At 41.8% G+C, this 17,100-nt stretch overlaps 1 protein-coding gene across 2 annotated transcripts in view; it reads left to right on the top strand.

Annotated features, from left to right (window-relative positions):
- The window catches only part of PEX7 (peroxisomal biogenesis factor 7), an 82,043-nt gene that overhangs the window by 9,121 nt on the left and 55,822 nt on the right, over positions 1 to 17,100 (top strand). For both annotated transcript variants that reach the window (XM_025211847.1, XM_006030261.3), the window contains exons 4-5: positions 6,868 to 6,945; positions 8,262 to 8,370. In XM_025211847.1, coding sequence (XP_025067632.1) covers positions 6,868 to 6,945; positions 8,262 to 8,370 — 187 coding nt within the window. The remainder of the gene's footprint in view (positions 1 to 6,867; positions 6,946 to 8,261; positions 8,371 to 17,100) is intronic.

Here is a 17,100-nt window from a genome sequence, read left to right as displayed (position 1 = left end):
CAGCCTGGGCCTGCTGCTCCTCCTCAGCTTCAGCTTCTCCACACCCTCGGGCCTGGTCCTCCTCCACACCCGCTGCATCAGGCCCAGGCCTGCTGCTCCCCTGCCACTGCCCCTCCCCTTCCCCCCCTCCTTCTTGAATGGGCAATTGGCTAGTGTGTGTGTGTGTGTGTGTGTGAGAGAAATAATCCCAATATAATAATAGATATAGATGTATATCGATCAATCTGTCTATTGATCTGTGCCTGAAAAATTCTATAGATAGATAGATCAATAGATCTTTTATTTATATATCTATATAAAATGTAATTTTCTAATAGGTAAAAAAAAAAAAATGGTTAGGCTATGTGGTTTTCCTCCTTCATAGCAACTTCAGCCTTGTAAAATAAATGGTGGTCTGTCAGCTCCCTCATAAAGATGAGGAATTATTTTCTTGTAGACCTGAAGCAATATGGTCTTCAAAGAAGGGCATTGAATTGAAGCAGTTTTGCTGACCAGTAACTTCTTACAAACTATCTTTTGAGAATTATAGCTAATTTCTTGCACTGTATAAAGTAATATGAATAACATAAACCAGTCACTAACTTGCTGAGTTTAGAAAGAAATTTTCCACAGAGTATTTCACAGTTGTGTTTTATATGGCTTTAAATTAAAGAAATATCTAGTATTCGCTCCTCATAGACTGCTACAGGTTAAATAGACCACTGATCAGGTCTGATCTAGTACAGCAGTGTGTTTGATGTAAGCCATTGAATAGATTTATGATTGACAGGCCCTTCTGAAATGGTTCTTTTTGGAAAGGGAAGGGAATCAATAAAATAGTTTTATTTAACTGTTTGTATAGAACTTAGTGGAAATGAATAGAGCACAGAGAGAGAGCGAGAGCATACAGGGAGTGCTCGCCTGGTACCATGCACAGGTACTCAGAACAGCAAGAGATGAGTGGCTTGGTAATATAAATAGTAAAGAGAAGGGTCAGTTCACAAATGGGATCATAATATAGGCTCTTGTAGAATCAACCAGAGGTTGTGCAAGGTAAAGAGTGCAGGATCTTCCAGATGAAGTTTAAGAGGGGACTGACATAGATGAAAAACAATATTCGACAGCTAATAGTAATGTTCGACTTACATGGGAAGGATTTTAACAAGGTAGTATAGATGTAAATTTCCCGCAAGGTTTTTAATGAGTGTGCTTGCGTGTGTCTGGTATTTACTGAAGCAGAAAATAAGGAGTTGGGTAGGAGACCAGAGAGCAAGTATGTCAGTCTGGAATGACTCCTTGTATAACACAGCAGTATTTATTGCTATGGTAGGTTAGTCAAGAAATGCTTCAAGGGAGACCAGTGTATTGAGTGTGAGAAATTCAGCTGTTCTTTAGGTATGTTTAGTGTGGTCTCCACTGTAGGTGTTTGTGCATGTCATGCACACAAGACTGGATTTTTTTTTTTCCTAACAAGGTCCGTTAGGGCCAGGCAAGCCTCTCTCTATCCGGTGCAAGGTCTCTTCAGTGGTTTCCCTGGCTACACCACAGGCGCCAGAAGCATAGAATCCAGGGATGTGATATAAGCACCCTGTCTCACTTCCTAAAGATCTCTTGTTGTTGCTGGGTGAAGCGGTGTCAGTAGCAGATAAATTTAAAGCATTCCAAGAACTCCTTTTCCATATTGCTGATTCTCTGGAGGTTCGGGGCTTTGGTTCCTCCAGAAAAATCCCACAAGCTGTTTGAACACCTGTCAACTTCTGCTTCTGCCAGGATTGCTCTCTTGAAGGGAATTATATGGCAGGCATTGCCCACTATAACGCCACTGATGAAATGCACTGGAAAGAATTCCCAGATACCACCTTCAGGGGTTAAGTACTTTTACATACACTTCGGTCTCAGCTTCCTATTTGGCTTAGCTGCATAAGAAAAGTTAAAGGTATTGTGGGCCATAATTCAAGGATGGTGTTTGGAAAATGGCCTCAGTTGCGTGTCAAGTTGGGCACTGAGTAGTGACACCAACCCGGACACGCTCGGGGATGCCAAGTGTGAGAGAGGAAAAAAGCGCAACAAGTAGTAGGTGAAGAAAATTCATAAATTTACTTACAAACCAACAAGATGATTAACGAGTTGAATACTGTTTACAGTGGCAGGTAGACACAGACGACGTGGTACAGGTAGAAAAACAAACAACTGATGGGTAGCGGCGAGTAACAAGCAAGGTGTAATCATGAAGGTCGACTGCAGCCGAAAATACTATCAGTACAAGTATGATGCCTAGTTGGGCAACACACAGGGCGTTCCAGATAGCGTGTGGTCTAGCTACAAGCTGTGGTAGCCTATGCTAGGAATCTAGCTAGAGGCCTAGGGGTCTGTCCAGACAAGACAGGTGATCAGGCTGTCTTCCTGAGTTCGGGAGCATCTGGGGATCCTACGCTGAGGCGCGCAGTCCCCTTTATAGACTCCCTAGCTAATCAGGGTCCCCCCTTGATGGAACATTCTGGAGGCCTCAGCATGCTGGTCCGGCCAGTCACGCTCTAGGGGCAACTTCTGATTGGTTAGGCTACTAGCGATCACGCACTGTCCGCATGACAGTGCAGATTAAGGTAACATTCCTCCGCCACTGCATCACCGAATACCAGTCACGGGTAGCCATGTCACTTAATGTCTTAAACAACAATCTGGTGGAGTCACATCACCTCCTGACAGGTATAAAATGCAAGACAAATATCTTACATTTCTAGACTTGTTTAGGAGAGTCATTATCCCTTAGCATAGCTGCATCTTTGAGCGGCCAACTGCCAACCCATGCTGGTCGAATGTAACTTGTTGACATGGGGCAAAGTGACATCCTCCATTATGCTACAGTATGACAACAAATTGGTTCACCATAAGTGAAAATCAACTGGTGGGCCAGGTGTTCTTGCAGGGTGTAGTAGTTGTTGCTGATACTACAGCCCAGGTAGTGGCGTTTGTGGTAAACACATGAAGCACCCTAAGAAGAGAAGAGGTACTGCAAGAAGAGGGAATTTCTCTAAGATTGTAGATGGTAGACATCATGGAATTGGGGTAAGTGGGAAATGGAATAGGTAAAAAGGATGCTGCAAAAGAAGTGAGATAGAAGAAAAGATGAGGAAGAAGAGGAAGAGGAAATGAGCCGAGTCTGAAAATTAGGTGGAGCATAACAATATGGAGTTTTAAAGGGATCTCACTCCGTTGGCAGCTTTGGTGTAATTCAGACTCTCGAAGGGAAGTGTTCATCTGTGAACCTAAAGTGTCTTTTGTTGCAGGACAAAAAAAGTCCAGTCCCCATCCCTTCCCCGCCCCTGCCATTTGGTATGTATGATTGATCATAAAACCACAAGCAAAGCAAGCCAAGTAATCCAGATGTTAAAACATCACGGGCATCATTCACTCTGAAAAAGAATTCGCCAATTCTGTATAAGGCTTGGAACATCTATAAAAAAACACTTCAGTTTGCTTGGAACGTGTTGGGGAAAGGGATGAAAAATTCTCACTGCCATTAGCAATGTAACCAAGTGCTCATGACTGGTGAGCAAAATTGAAGCATTTGATATGTCGGGGTTATAATTAAAGCTGTGCATGGAGCTATGAAGAGGATTAGTATGGCATATTACCCTCAGCTTCACACTTCTTTATCTGTGTAACTTTTTTGAGGCACAGTGAAGCTTCTTGTGGTGATAGGAAGTTGAGAAATCTGATAGTTATTAAACATACGCTGTATGGACATTAGGTCTAGTTAAGAGAGAACCCATAACTTGATAGGTAACCAACACAGATCACTTAAAGTTGTTTTCCATTAACGGCAGTGATTCTCAACCAGGGTGCCCTGAGATCCTTTCAAGTGTGCCACAGAATACCACACAATGTTAGCACTGTTAGGTGTGCAAACATGATTTACAAGATAAACCAAGAGATTTCAGCAGAAATCCATAGTGTTAAAAACATTCTGCCCTGTTGTGGTCTGGATTCTTCACAACAAAAGAACAGCTGTGTTGTTTTTCTGTAGTAAAAAATCTAGTGAAAAATAATAGCTGGCATTTTCTGAGGGGTTCCTTGCGTCTAATGGGGGGTATAATACATGTACCCCCATTAGAATATAAAAAGGTTGAACTATGAAATGGTTGAAAATATAAAATGGTTGAAAACCACTGTTCTAAAGCAATAGTTACCAAACAGATATTGGGGTTGAAAGTAGTACATTTTCTTTCTACCAAAGCTGATACAGGACCAGCCTGTAGTATTTTCAAAGGAAGCACTAGTTGCTGCTTAGATGTAATTGATCACAGAATTTACCTGGTTTTGTATTCAGGAAAATTCCTGATTATGTGCTTTCTTATATAATAACCATGTGTTTTCTTATATACTGGTGACCAAATTGTCAGTCCCTGTACAAAGCCTGATTCAAATGGGATTTATATAGGTTCTGGAGGATAGTATAGTACTGTAACTTATTTTTCTTTAGGGCTATGCTGAAATTATCTACTGCAGTTAGCAGTATTGCCTCACCACAATTTCACTTGAGTTGTGTTCTGATCTACTTCTTTTTTTTTTTTAATGTTTCAGACTTACTGTATTTCACAGTCTTTAGTATGTTTTTAAGAGGGCAACACAGTATGGTACTGAATGTATCTTACTTTATAATTGCTTATTTCTCTTACTCCATCTCACTATTCCTTGCATCCTTTTCTTTCTCCCGTGCATACCACTAAACACAGCTTTTGTCATCATTAGCTTTTTCTTCCCCTGTTGTGTGGGTTAGTGAATATATTTTATCCAGATAATATCGCAACTTATTTGGTGAGCTGGTGGGTGTCCAAGTAGTAACAAATAACTTGATATCCACTCCTAGTCATAAATTAACACAAGACTCGAGTGCTTTGTGGCCTGAAAGCTGAAGTCCAAGTGAGTGTAGTCACCTGTGAATGTTTTTTCTGTGTAAACTTGCTTCTTTGAATTGGTCACCATTTTAACTATTTATAAAGTGTTATTTTAAATGAGAAATTCTGGTAGGTGAATTATTATTGTTATCCAATTTTCAAGTTTATTTTATGATAAGTGTCCAAGGGCTTTATGCTGCTTGTTGTACAAAAATGTAAGTAGAACATGATCCCTAAGATCTTTCATCTAGCACTCCTCCTGTTATCCATATTGTTTTGTAATTGTAATACTGTCTGTAGGATTATTATCGATTCAGCAACACCATCTGTTGTCTGCCAGATATATTTTTCAGTCAACTTCTTGGTTTAACATGGGGTATGGAGAGTTGAAGGCAGTCAACCATAGGTTAGAAGACAACATGGGTCACGTGGGCTAACTGTTTATTATGAGATATGGAAGGATTGGATCAGGCCTCATAAGCATTCACCGAAAGGCTGGATCTTGAAAAGCTTATAATTAATACCTTCTGGTAATCACCAACAGACAATGATTTTTAAGATGATTGATTGCCTTCTTAATCCTTAATACACATCTGACATTTCTAATAGATGTTGCCATTGAGTTTATAGTAGTTTTAATGGTAAAATTGGCAGGGATCGATTTTCTGTTTTTCCAAATACGATTCAATCCTCCCACTTCAAGAAGCAAAAACAATTTTAATGTAAATGCACATCTTTATTATCAAAGGACATTGAATTTTGTTCCAGCTCCAGCCATTTGCTGAACCTCATGAATAACCAAAGCTACTTTAATCGCATGATTTGCTCCAGTTATAATGTAGTCCCATTGGAATGTAAGACAAAAGAATGCTTTCATTGATTTTATTCTGTAAAATGCATTTAGAATTTACTGTTGTCTGTTTGCTCAAGCTTTTACTTTTCTCTTAATTTTAGTTTGGTCTTGCCTAAAGTGTCAACTGTTGGTATAATGCAACAGCTAGCATTGATGGAGTACTAAGATTGAAAATCAAGTAGTTATGTACGGCAAATCTGAAAGTTAGCATTTCTGTTGCATTGTTAGCCTTTCCCCATTGCTTAAGCAAGCTGCTGCTGAAGCACTTGTGTTTGTATTGGGGAAGAGAATAAAATAACCTCGCTTGTGCCAGGACCTCGACTCTCATACACCCTTGAATACAGTAGGTGTAATATTCAGTCTGGTACGTGTAAGGCATTATGCGGTTCTGAGATAATAGGCAGTTAACACACTGCCAGCTGTATGAGGATGACAGCCAGACATATACCTCATTTTCATATCAACATCGCTAATGTGTGTACAACAAATTGGCAACTGGATAAAAACAGCTGACCTAACCTGAATCTAGAAAAGGCTGAAATGCTAGTTGAAAGAAACTGTACTTTGAACTATTTACTTGGCATACTGATCTCCCCTCACACTAAAGCCATCTGCCTTAATTTTAGAATTTCCTAACTTGCATGTTACTTACTTTTGCAGTCTTAACATTCTTTTAATATAGTCATTCTGTTTGTAATAAGATATGAAAGAGAGATCCTTAAGGACATAAATTTGTCATATCTAATGATTCTGTTCCTTAAATCAGTTTTCTATTGATGATACTAATTTTTTAAATAAGCCAACTCTATAAAAGTACTTTTACCTGCAAAAAAGTAAGATATTGGAGTCTTTTCACAACAAATACTCAACACATTTCAAACTTACTCCTTTATTAAGAGATTTGTCTGTTAGTGTTGGGTATTTATTTATATGACAACAAAAAACAAAACTCGGAGACTGTTTCAGATGTTGAATTTAAATAATCTACATAGGTAAGTGGCTTCACTGACTTCTTTTCAGTGCCAGATGTGCACATTTTCAGCTGAGTATGATGCAAACTGAAAATGGAACTCTGGTTAGTTGGAATATCAAGCTTGGATGCTAATGCTATTCTAAACAATTTTATATCATTTGTAGGCTTATAGTGTTGACTGGAGCCAAACCAGAGGAGAGCACTTAGTGGTGTCTGGTTCCTGGGATCAAACGGCCAAACTGGTATGTTGGGCTTTTTATGGAAGGCCAAAAGATATTATTTGTTTTTTAATGTGCAATTCCTTATTTGTGTTCAAAAACAGCATTTGCCTTTCATAATAGAGGTACACCGATACATCGGTCTGATATCAGATCGGCACTGATATAAAGAAAATTGAGTGTATTGCAAATCAGCCTGATGTGGCCGAGAATTTGGCCAATAAATGCCCGTGCATGCGTGCAGCCGCAGTGCAGCACGCAGGTGGCAATGAGCACAGCCTGGCAGCTTGGAGAGCTATGTGCAGCTGGTAAGTCTGTTATGGTGGATGAGGAGTGGGGAGGGAAGGGGCGTGGTAGGTGGGGGACAGGTCAAGGCCCTTGCAATGAGGGAGGGAGAGGGGCAGGAGATGGATCTGTGCCTCGGATCTGTGTGGGGTGGGTTGCAGCCTGCCCCAGCCCCTGCCCCACTCTCTCCCTCACCACAGGGGCCTTGATCTGTGCCCCCCCCAGCCCCTTCTCTCCTCCCTCCCAGCCCACCACAACAGACTTACCAGCTGCACACAGCTCGCAGCTGTATTGGAAATCAGATTGGTATTGGCCATTATGCCACCTTAAAAATCTGCTATTGGTATTGACTCCCAGAATCTCTATTGGTGCACCCCTACTTCACAGTTTTTTGTTGTGTCTCTTTTCCCCTCTGTGTTTAAACCAGTGCTGTAATGTCTTCTTTAACTGGGTTGTAACATTGCCCTTCACATACAAATCTATTGAAACACAGGAATTCTCTCATTTGTATGCATTAAAGGAAGGATCCTGTGATCTGTTAAGGTACAGGATACACAGTGATATCCTTCAGAGGTTTGTGTAAAATGATTGCAAGAGGGTCACTGAATTTGTGTGTTTTAATTTTTTTTTCTAATTTAATATAGGGGTAAATGGGCACATGTGTGCTCCCACATTCATGTGTATGCAATTTAGCTTTCTGGTTCCAAAAACATCTAAATAGCTAAGCAGCCAGGCGTATTTCAAAGGATAGTTTTAAATATGTAAAATTTTGTTTGGTGGCCACATTTTTGCACACAGTATGAATGGCTGTAGTATTGAGAGATTTTGTTCTTTCTCTTAATAAATAAAGATGGTAGTGTAAGATTGATGCACATTTTGTGCATATATGCAGGTAAAAACCTTATTGTACACATAACCTAGTAAAATAAAACTATTTTAAAAGCTTTTTGGAAACTCTGTAAGGAATGCTAAAGTAAGCTAAGGAAATGTTGTATAAATAATATGATTCAAGTATTGCCACACTGTGCCTGCAGACTGTTTTTCTTTTTATTTAGTGGGACCCAGCTGTGGGGAAGTCATTATGCACTTTTAAAGGCCATGAAGGGGTCATTTACAGCACTATATGGTCTCCACACATCCCAGGTTGTTTTGCATCTGCCTCAGGTAAATGTTTTAGGAAAGTAATGCTCAGCTCAAAAAGAAACCTGCATTTTATTGAATTATTTCAGCAGTTTGTCCAGCAGATGGTAGTGTGCGTCACACACACAGAGAAAGAAAAGAGAAACGTACAATTCTGGATAGATTTGTAGGTTCTCTTACGATCTTTAAATCATAGTCATTGGTTTCTCACCAGGGATTAGTAATTATCTTGAAGTTGCCTCACCTCAGTGACCCAGCATATGAAAAACTGCCAGCCTTTATGCAGCTCTCCTTCCTTCAGATAATTTTTCATTGCTGTCTGCTATTACATGCTGTATGCGTTTTTATATATTCTAACTTATGTCTTTTGTCAGCTTGCCTCAGAATCCATAGTAGCAGTAGGCCATTAGCCATCTCTCAGACCAAAGTAGGAGACAAATGCTCCCAATGCATCATGTAATATACTGATACATGTCACAGTGTTCTGTCCCCAAAGAGGAAGAATATCAGCAATTTTACTTTCTTTTACTTATGCTGCATTTCTGAGTTCTGCTGCTAGTTTACTAAAAATTGAGTTGGATCTCTGGAGCCATGTGAATGACTGCGTACTGATTTGGAAAGAGATTAGGCATTGTGATATCTACCTTCACTATAATGAAGACTTTCATGATAGAACTGGGACGGAAACTTGGTTTTTCTCTGCTTTAAGTGAATTTTGACAGTCATAAATGGGACCCCAGAGAATGAGGCATTAAAAATATTTCTGTTCTTTAATTATGGTGGTACAATTACTATAAAAAGTCCCCAAAGTTTTATGTTACGAGTCATTCAAACAATAAAATCTGAAATGTGTTTTAAAAGTTTGACATGATATCCTTTATCTATGCTGGCTGTTTTTATCTGACTCTCTTTGGACAGTGGAAATAAAGCAGTTTATTAGTAGCAGATTTTCCTCTGTTCATAATAAGCCATTAGCACATGGTACTCAAGCAGCGATCTGTTGAATCAGTGATTCTCAACCAGGGTTCCTCGAGTCCATTGAGGAGTGCCTGGAGTCTGAAAAGGTTGAGGACTTTTGTACAAAATACCTCCAGCTCATTTGCGTAGCCATTGTTGTTATCTTTGAGACACTGGTTAGTCCTCATCTAGAACATTGTGTGCAGTTTTGGACTCTGCATTTTACAAAGGATATGCCGAAGTTAGAGGGGGCCCAAAGATGGACAAAAAAAATGATAAAAGGGGATGGAAGTCAAAAGCAGTATGAGGAAAGGTTGAAATAAATAGGCATGCTCAGCTTGCGGAGTAGGTGCTTAAGAGGGGACATGATACTGGGTTTCAAATATCTGAAGGACTGCCATAAAAAAGAGGGAGAACACCATTTCTCTGTTGCAGGAATCAGGAAGAGGACTAATGGCTTGAAGTTGCAAAAAAGTAAGGTTGGATTGACTATCAGGAAGAAACTTTTTTGCAGTTAGAACAGTGAGGCATTGGACTAGAAAGCTTAAAGAAGTTGTGAAATGAATCAGAACTCATGGCAGGGGTGATATCTTTTATTAGACCAATTAGATTTTTGCAAAAGAAAATATTTAATTGCAAGCTTTCAGGCACAAACACCCTTCATCAGGCATAGGAGAAAAGATTGTAAAAGTTTTCCTGGGTAGAAATGAAGGTTTGTATTTCATAGGAGAGTTGAAGGTGTGGTAAAATCTTCTGTTTGGAACAGAAGTTGTGGACTCTGTCAGATATTCAAGAAGAGATTACATAAGCATTGGTCAGGGATGATCTAGGAATAGCAGTGCTTGGATTCTCTGTAAAGATCAAGTTAGAAACCCAGGAGTTCTCCCTACCCTTTTAACCCCCACCGATTGCTGGGAGATAAGAAAAGCTCTGTAGCATGACAGGTGAATGTTGAAGATGACCAAGAGAATGAAGAAGAGCTCTACAACTGGCTTGGTTATAAAAGAAGATGAAAGGACTGGGATAAAATTACAGAGGTGATGCAGAAAGGGGAGTTATGTCTGTCCAGTAACAGGTTGTGATGTGTGGAGTTCTGCTTGCTGTCCCCAGGTTGCTAACCAGAATGGAAGGTGTTTAGTATTTCCCATGCTTCTGGGTTTGCTGGATACCACATGGAGCTGGGAAGACTTTTTTCCCCACCTTTTGCTGCAGGTTTCAGGGTTTTTTGGTTTGGTTTTTTTTTCTCCCCACCTTCCTGAGAAGCACTGGGTGCTGCCTGCAGCCAAGTCTGTGGATTTTGACTGTGGCTTGCCAGTGCTCCTGTTGGGATTAAATCCCAGAGGTTTCTGGCTAGAGGGTCTTGCCTTTCTGCTCAGGGTCAAACCAACTGCAACATTTGGAATCAGGAAGGAATTTTACCCCATGGTGAGATTGCTACAGTCTTTAGGGGTATTTGCCTTTCTCTCTAGCGTGAGGCATGGCCCTGTGTCCTGGATCTCTTGAGTGTATTTAAAAAAACTTTGCAGCAGCAGGACACTTAGATTTGTATGGGTTATATTGGACAGGGATGATCCTGCCTCAGGCGGAGGATTGGACTAGATGGCCTCTGGAGGTCCCATTCACCTCCCCTACTTTTCTATGAGTCTGTGATCCCTGAGAATCAGCGGTGGTCTTATTTATAAGATTGGGCCCTGTACACTGTATCCACAGCACCAGGGAAATCTAGCCATCTGGCACAAACATTAGGTTGAAATCTGGCAGGCAAACACAGACATAATTTTGCACATGAGAATTGTTCCATTGATGTCAGTGGGATTACTTGCACATAAAGGTAAGCATACGCATGATGTATTTGCAGAATCCAAACTGTAATTTGCAATTTAAAAAGCAGACCACAGAAACAAGGTGCATTGTTTTTTTTCCTCACTGAACTTCGGATGCATGTATGGAACATGAGCAAATGCACGACCTTGCAGTTGGTACTACTGCATTTTATCCATTTCCTATTACTTCAGTGCTCTGGGTCATTTTGTTCTTCCAGTACAGTGCTCCAATCTTCAGGTTTGTTGCAGAAGACTTCAACAGGTCCAGACTTTTTGTGGAATATCTGTTTTTGGACGTTTCTAAGTGCAGATTAGATGAACACTTGTATAGCCTGGTTTAAACAAGGTGATTCTACTTTACGCATGGAGTTGAATTAGATGACATCCAAAAAATCCCATCCAGTCCTGTTTTTTGTTTATTTCTTTAATGACATTATCTTGATTAAAACCTTCAGTAAGTTTTTCCAGTATCTATAGGGATGGGAGAAATCCCTGTGCATAAGACCTAGTCAAACATCCTTTGAATTTTGCAGATTTTTTCATTGAATTCCATGGTCATTGAATTGGGCCTTAAATTTCAGCTGCACCTTTATTTTATATAAAAATATATCTAAGAAAGCATATCATCATTGAATGAGAAAAATTGATGACTTAAAATCATGCTAAATCTTCCTCTTTATCTCAAAATAAAATATCTGATGCGCTATTGAATGGATTAACTTCAAACCAAAGGATAAGTGGGACTTTTCATATGGAATGTTGTTCAATGTTTTTTTTTAATTAAATCTTTGTGAAGTTTCCCAGAATATTATGAGATGGCTTTACTGCTCCAGACCTATAATGGAGCATTTCTTTTGGTCAATAATGACATATCTATCTCTGTGTCCAGTAAATGCACTGATCTGATTGTCTCTTATTCTTAGATTTAAATTCCATTTCCTTCTCACAGGACTGCAGCCTAGACAATATGTTTTCAGGGTGCTTACTTCATTTCTTCAATGACGAAGGGCATTTTATCTTTTCTGTCATGGTGGAGCATGTTGTTGGGATAGCATTGGGACTAACTGAATTCTATTGTGGCACTAGATGTTCTGTAGATAACGGAGTGGGTTGCAATTTTTGATTTTCAGGATCTTTAGAATGATTTGACTGAGATGGATAACCCATTTGTGAATGTGGTCTGAAATTTTGTAAGGAAGTGATCATGATATGATCTGTGATCCTAAGGAAGGGAAATAAAGAAGAAAGCAAAAAAAAAGCGGGGGGAGAGGGACTCTTGACTCCTGCCTTAAAAAAAAAAAAAAGTTTCAACAAAGTTGGGGAGAAAAAGTGGATGAGTTCCTATTGGGTGGACAGACTAAAAATAAAAAAGGAGTGTAAATGGTCTGACAGTTCTGAAAGGAAGTAGTATTGGAAGCTCAACAATGACCTGCTCCAATGTAGAGGAAAGATTAGAAGAACCACAAGAGAATGATGTAGCTACAAAAGCAGCTGCTTAACTATCTGAAAATCAAAGGAGTTTATATACAGGCAATGGAAAGAGAGATGTGCCACTAAGTGTACAGAAGAATAGCGTGAATAAGATACAGCTGGCAAGAGATATTGAAGAGAACAAGGAAAAATGCTATGAATTGTATTGGATGGAAAAGGAAGATTAGATAAACTAGGTCTACTGCTCAGTGGAAAAGGTGAATGAACGGTGAGGAATAATTGGCGTGTCCCTAGCACTCTTAAGAAGGATCTGAGCTTATGGTAGATCACAAATTCAACGTTGGTCAGCAACATGATGCTATTAAGAAATAAAAAATATAACCTTAGCTGTAATTACGTGGAACATGGCATGCAAAAAACTGCGTGCCAGGCTACTTGGCTTAGGTTAGGCCTCAATGGAGTCCAGTGCTAAAGAAAGATGTAGAACAGTGATTCTCAACTGGGGTACAACAGCACCTAGGGGTGCTGCAAGATCCTCTCAAGGGTGCTACAACACTGCTGCTGCCCCTTCCAGGTGGAACAACTGTTTCTGGGAGATGCCATTTCAGGCTGGACTGGGAAGTGACTACTGTGGAAGGGGCACTCTACTGGAGCCTGACCTGAGGAGAGGTCCTATTGGCATAACTAAGAGGACTGAGGGGGGCAGAAACCCCACCTGCCAACTTAGGGCACCCCCAGATCTTTTCTATCTCCTTGTTCTCTCTGATTTCTCCATGTAGCTTGCTGACCATCACTGCTGCTTGTGGAAATCTGACAGGCTTCATTAGGGGTCATAAGCCTGCTCATTACACCCCTGGAAAGTTGGATGGCATATACTGAAGTATGTGCTCTCCCTGCTCCTACCCCTGCTGAACTCAGCTGGGGTAAAACAGCACCACTTCAGACTGCAGTCCTGATTCATCCAGCTGGGGATCGCCCCTGGCCTTCTGCTAGTGTGCTGGGTGAGCTGTGCCCCCAGGTGCCAGCTGCACTGCCTGGTAGGCAAGGGCTCGGTGGCATTTGCCTTGGGAAGTGGAAGAGCCCACCTGGGCTTCCCCTGGAACAGCAGGCACTAGTTAAGGCTGTGACATGGCACCTATTTCCTCACTTTCCCAGCTCTGCAGCTCAGCCAGCTCAGGTGTGCCATCTCCCCATCTCTTGAGAATCCATGGGACCCCCAAGGTCAAATCCATAACATGCAGGGCAGGTCAGCTCAGAGCTGGATGGCAGGGGCTGTCTCCAGCTACGTCTGTCTCTGTGCTGATGTCTATAGCTGATAGTGGACAGGTTTGTTAAACATATTATAAGGTAAGTGTGTGTGTGTGTGTGTGTGTGTGTGTGTGTGTGTGTGGTTGGGGGGGGATGTGTGTGTGGGGGGACACGGGGTATGTTGGGGGATGTATATGTGGGGGCAGGGTGTGAGGATTGTGGGGTGTGAGAGAGGTTGGGGGTGTGGGGGGACTCCCCACACATTCCCCAAACAAGCCCCCACATGGTGCGCAGCCCCCATTGCTGGCAGCAGCAGCAGATGGGGGCGCTTGGGGTGCTTGTACCCAGCACAGGCACTGGCTCCTGGCAGCACACGACTTTAGCCAGTGCTGTGTGTGGGGCCGAGGAGCGCTGTCTGCCCAGCCTGCCTCTAACGCGGGGGATTCACGCAGTGCATGTGCAGTTCCCACACTTGCGTGGCACCGGGGGAATCCCTGCACTGGAGCCAGCTGCCTTCACCCCCAGCTAAACAGGGCCCAGGACTCCACTGGAAGTGGAGGGGAGCCCCGGCCCCTGCTACCCCGCAGAGTCCTAGGACCTGTGTGGCAGGGGGCCAGGAGGGCAGCCAGCTCCAGTGCAGGGGTTTTCCCAGTGTCACGTGAGTGCAGGAGCTGCACAAGTGCAGGAGCTGGGGGTCCCCACACCCCCACTGTCCCTCGCACCCACACCCTGCCCAGACAACCTCTGTGCTGCTGCCACCCCGCTGGGTGCAGGCTCTGTGCTGCCACCAGTCCCAGCCCCATGCTCCCCCTGCGCCCACCCTCTTCTCTACCTGTTGCTGGAGCGAGCAGGATGCTGGGGAAGCAAAGCAGGTTACCACAGGGCTGCTTCAGCTGTGGCAGCAGCAGCCCTGCCTGGAAGCTATGAGCTGGCCAGGCCCTTCTGCCCACAAGGGTGGGAATGAGGCACAATAGGGTATGCTGAGGGGCGTATATGTGGGTGCCTCGCTCCCACTCTCTTGGGCAGAAGGACTGGGCAGGGTACAATTCGTTGGTGGGTGCCCACAGGCTGGATGAAAGTGCCTAGTGGGCCAGATGTGGCCAGTAGGCTGTATTTTGTCCACCCTGCTATACTTTCTAGAAATGTAAAGACTGAAGAAACTAAGTCAATAAACTTAGTTTCTCAGAAATTAATATTGACCTAAACATTTATTTTCAAGCTGAAATTGACAAGGTTGGGGTTGGTGCTGAACTCTTGAACTCCCCTCTGTCCCTTCACTTCCTAGCCCTATTTTTATGTTCCCTTACCCAGAAGGATGTTGAAAATTATGTCCATCTTTATCTATCATGACCTCTCAGGAGAGGGATACACATATGGAGCTATTTCAAAAGTACAGCTGCTATTACATTCTAATTGTTACATGCAGGGAGTCTGGGAATGATATAAATGTAGCAAAACTACATGAACTACTTCATCCAGTGTTAAAGTTCCAGTGGTTTCGCTACATTTGTGTCTACACTTGTTTTTTGCCAGTCCAGGGTGGGCATTACATGAAGCCCAGATCCCAGACTGGCTAGAGCAGGTGATGAATCAAGCATGGTTTTGGCAGAAGGGAGTCCTTTGCATGCTGGATCCAGCACTTGCTCTGTACACAGCACTTCTCCCAGAGCTGCTGGAGTGGATGTTGCAAGCGGCTCGCATCCTGGGTGGGCCAGAGCAGGCGTAGCATATGCTGAATCTAGTATGCAGATGGGGGTCCATGGGCTCGATCTGACCGGTGATTTGACATCCCTATTTTAATTTTTTTTTTTAAAGGTCTTGCTACAAGTTCAGTTAACTGAAATACTCAATAATACAAAGTTTATTTTCATATATGTATGAGTATAAGCAGAAGGAAGGAAATGGAGTGTCTTAGTGCTAGCTAACTTCACTCTGCACTTTCTGTGTTTTCAGTCTGCTCAAGATCCCAGTGAAGACAAGTGTTCTTATCTTGTGTCTGGCCTCCTTTGAATACTGGAAAAAGCTCACACAGCACAAAAAAATGTTTTGAACATTTTTGAACAAAAAAATGCTTAAAAATGTTTGAGCTGAGACTAGCAGGTTTGTTCCAGGTCAGTACTGAAGCACACTGGCAGCAAAGTAAGGGAGCTTAAACTATATTTGTCTCAAGCTAACGCTGCAATCTGTGAGCCTTTTCGGATACAAAATGGACTCTCAGATTATTCTTTTTAAGATAGAGGAGGAGGAGAAGGAAGAAAGAGGGATCCCTTTCCAAGTTCTTGAAATACAGGGCAAAAAAAGAATGCTAAGTCAGAAACATGTAGCTTGGTTAAAGATCTTCAAATTGAGTAAGTTGTATCAATATGCAGGCAGACTGAGTTTGTGTGTAGTGGACAGCAAAAAGGAATTACACTGTAGAGGAAAATTGAATGTGTCTGACTGATACTTCAATTAAATTAACTTTCATTCATCACCTAATACACTTCCGTGTACCATTTAGACAGATGTGTGAGGCACCTCACAATGCTGCCGTTATCATATGTAATTGTTTGTATTCATAAGCTGCTTACTCAATTGCCTCTTACCTGTTGTTCTTTGAAATGAGAGATATTATTAACCACTGGGAGCTGTTAATTCAGTGTATTTAAACAAATTTTGTTGATATGTCAGTAACAGTTTTTGAGCTGATAAGGTAAGCGGGGAGATCAGGTGGACGTGCTGCACTGGCTCAGGCCTGATAAATGTCTGGCTGACATCGAAAGAGCAGTCATGTGGAAAATGTGATTAAAGAAATTACATAAATAACAACTGCCTGCTGGCTAAAAGGGTTTAATGAGTCATTGTGTCATTTGCCCAGAAGGTCTGTCTTTCTACCTGGAGAACAAAGTAATGAGCAGCACACAAAGAAGGTGCCAAATGCACACAACTAGTATATAGCCAAAAGTAAATCAATTCAATTAAATGATCCTCAACCACTTCAGAGCAATAGGCCAGTCTGGGTTCATCTAATGCATTACTGAAGCCACCTTTATAGAGTCAAATAATTTTTATTGCCCTTTAAATTTGCCAGAAAGAAGCAACTAACACATACCTTCCCCCCCTTAATTGCATAACTATAATGCTGTTCAGTGTGATACTGCATTGGTAAATTGAATGGAGAGTCTCTTCTGTCCTGGAAAAGGCCCAGCCAGATTTAGAATAAGTCTTTATCTTAGTTGCTAAGATCTCAGTTTGTGTTGCATTCATTTTAATCACTGATGCAGCCATTGAGCCTACTGATTACTGTAAGTACATC

This window comes from Alligator sinensis, unplaced genomic scaffold (genome assembly GCF_000455745.1).
Source record: "Alligator sinensis unplaced genomic scaffold, ASM45574v1 scaffold417_1, whole genome shotgun sequence".
Taxonomy (NCBI): Eukaryota; Metazoa; Chordata; order Crocodylia; family Alligatoridae; genus Alligator; species Alligator sinensis.
This window is presented reverse-complemented; position numbering and strand designations above follow the sequence as displayed.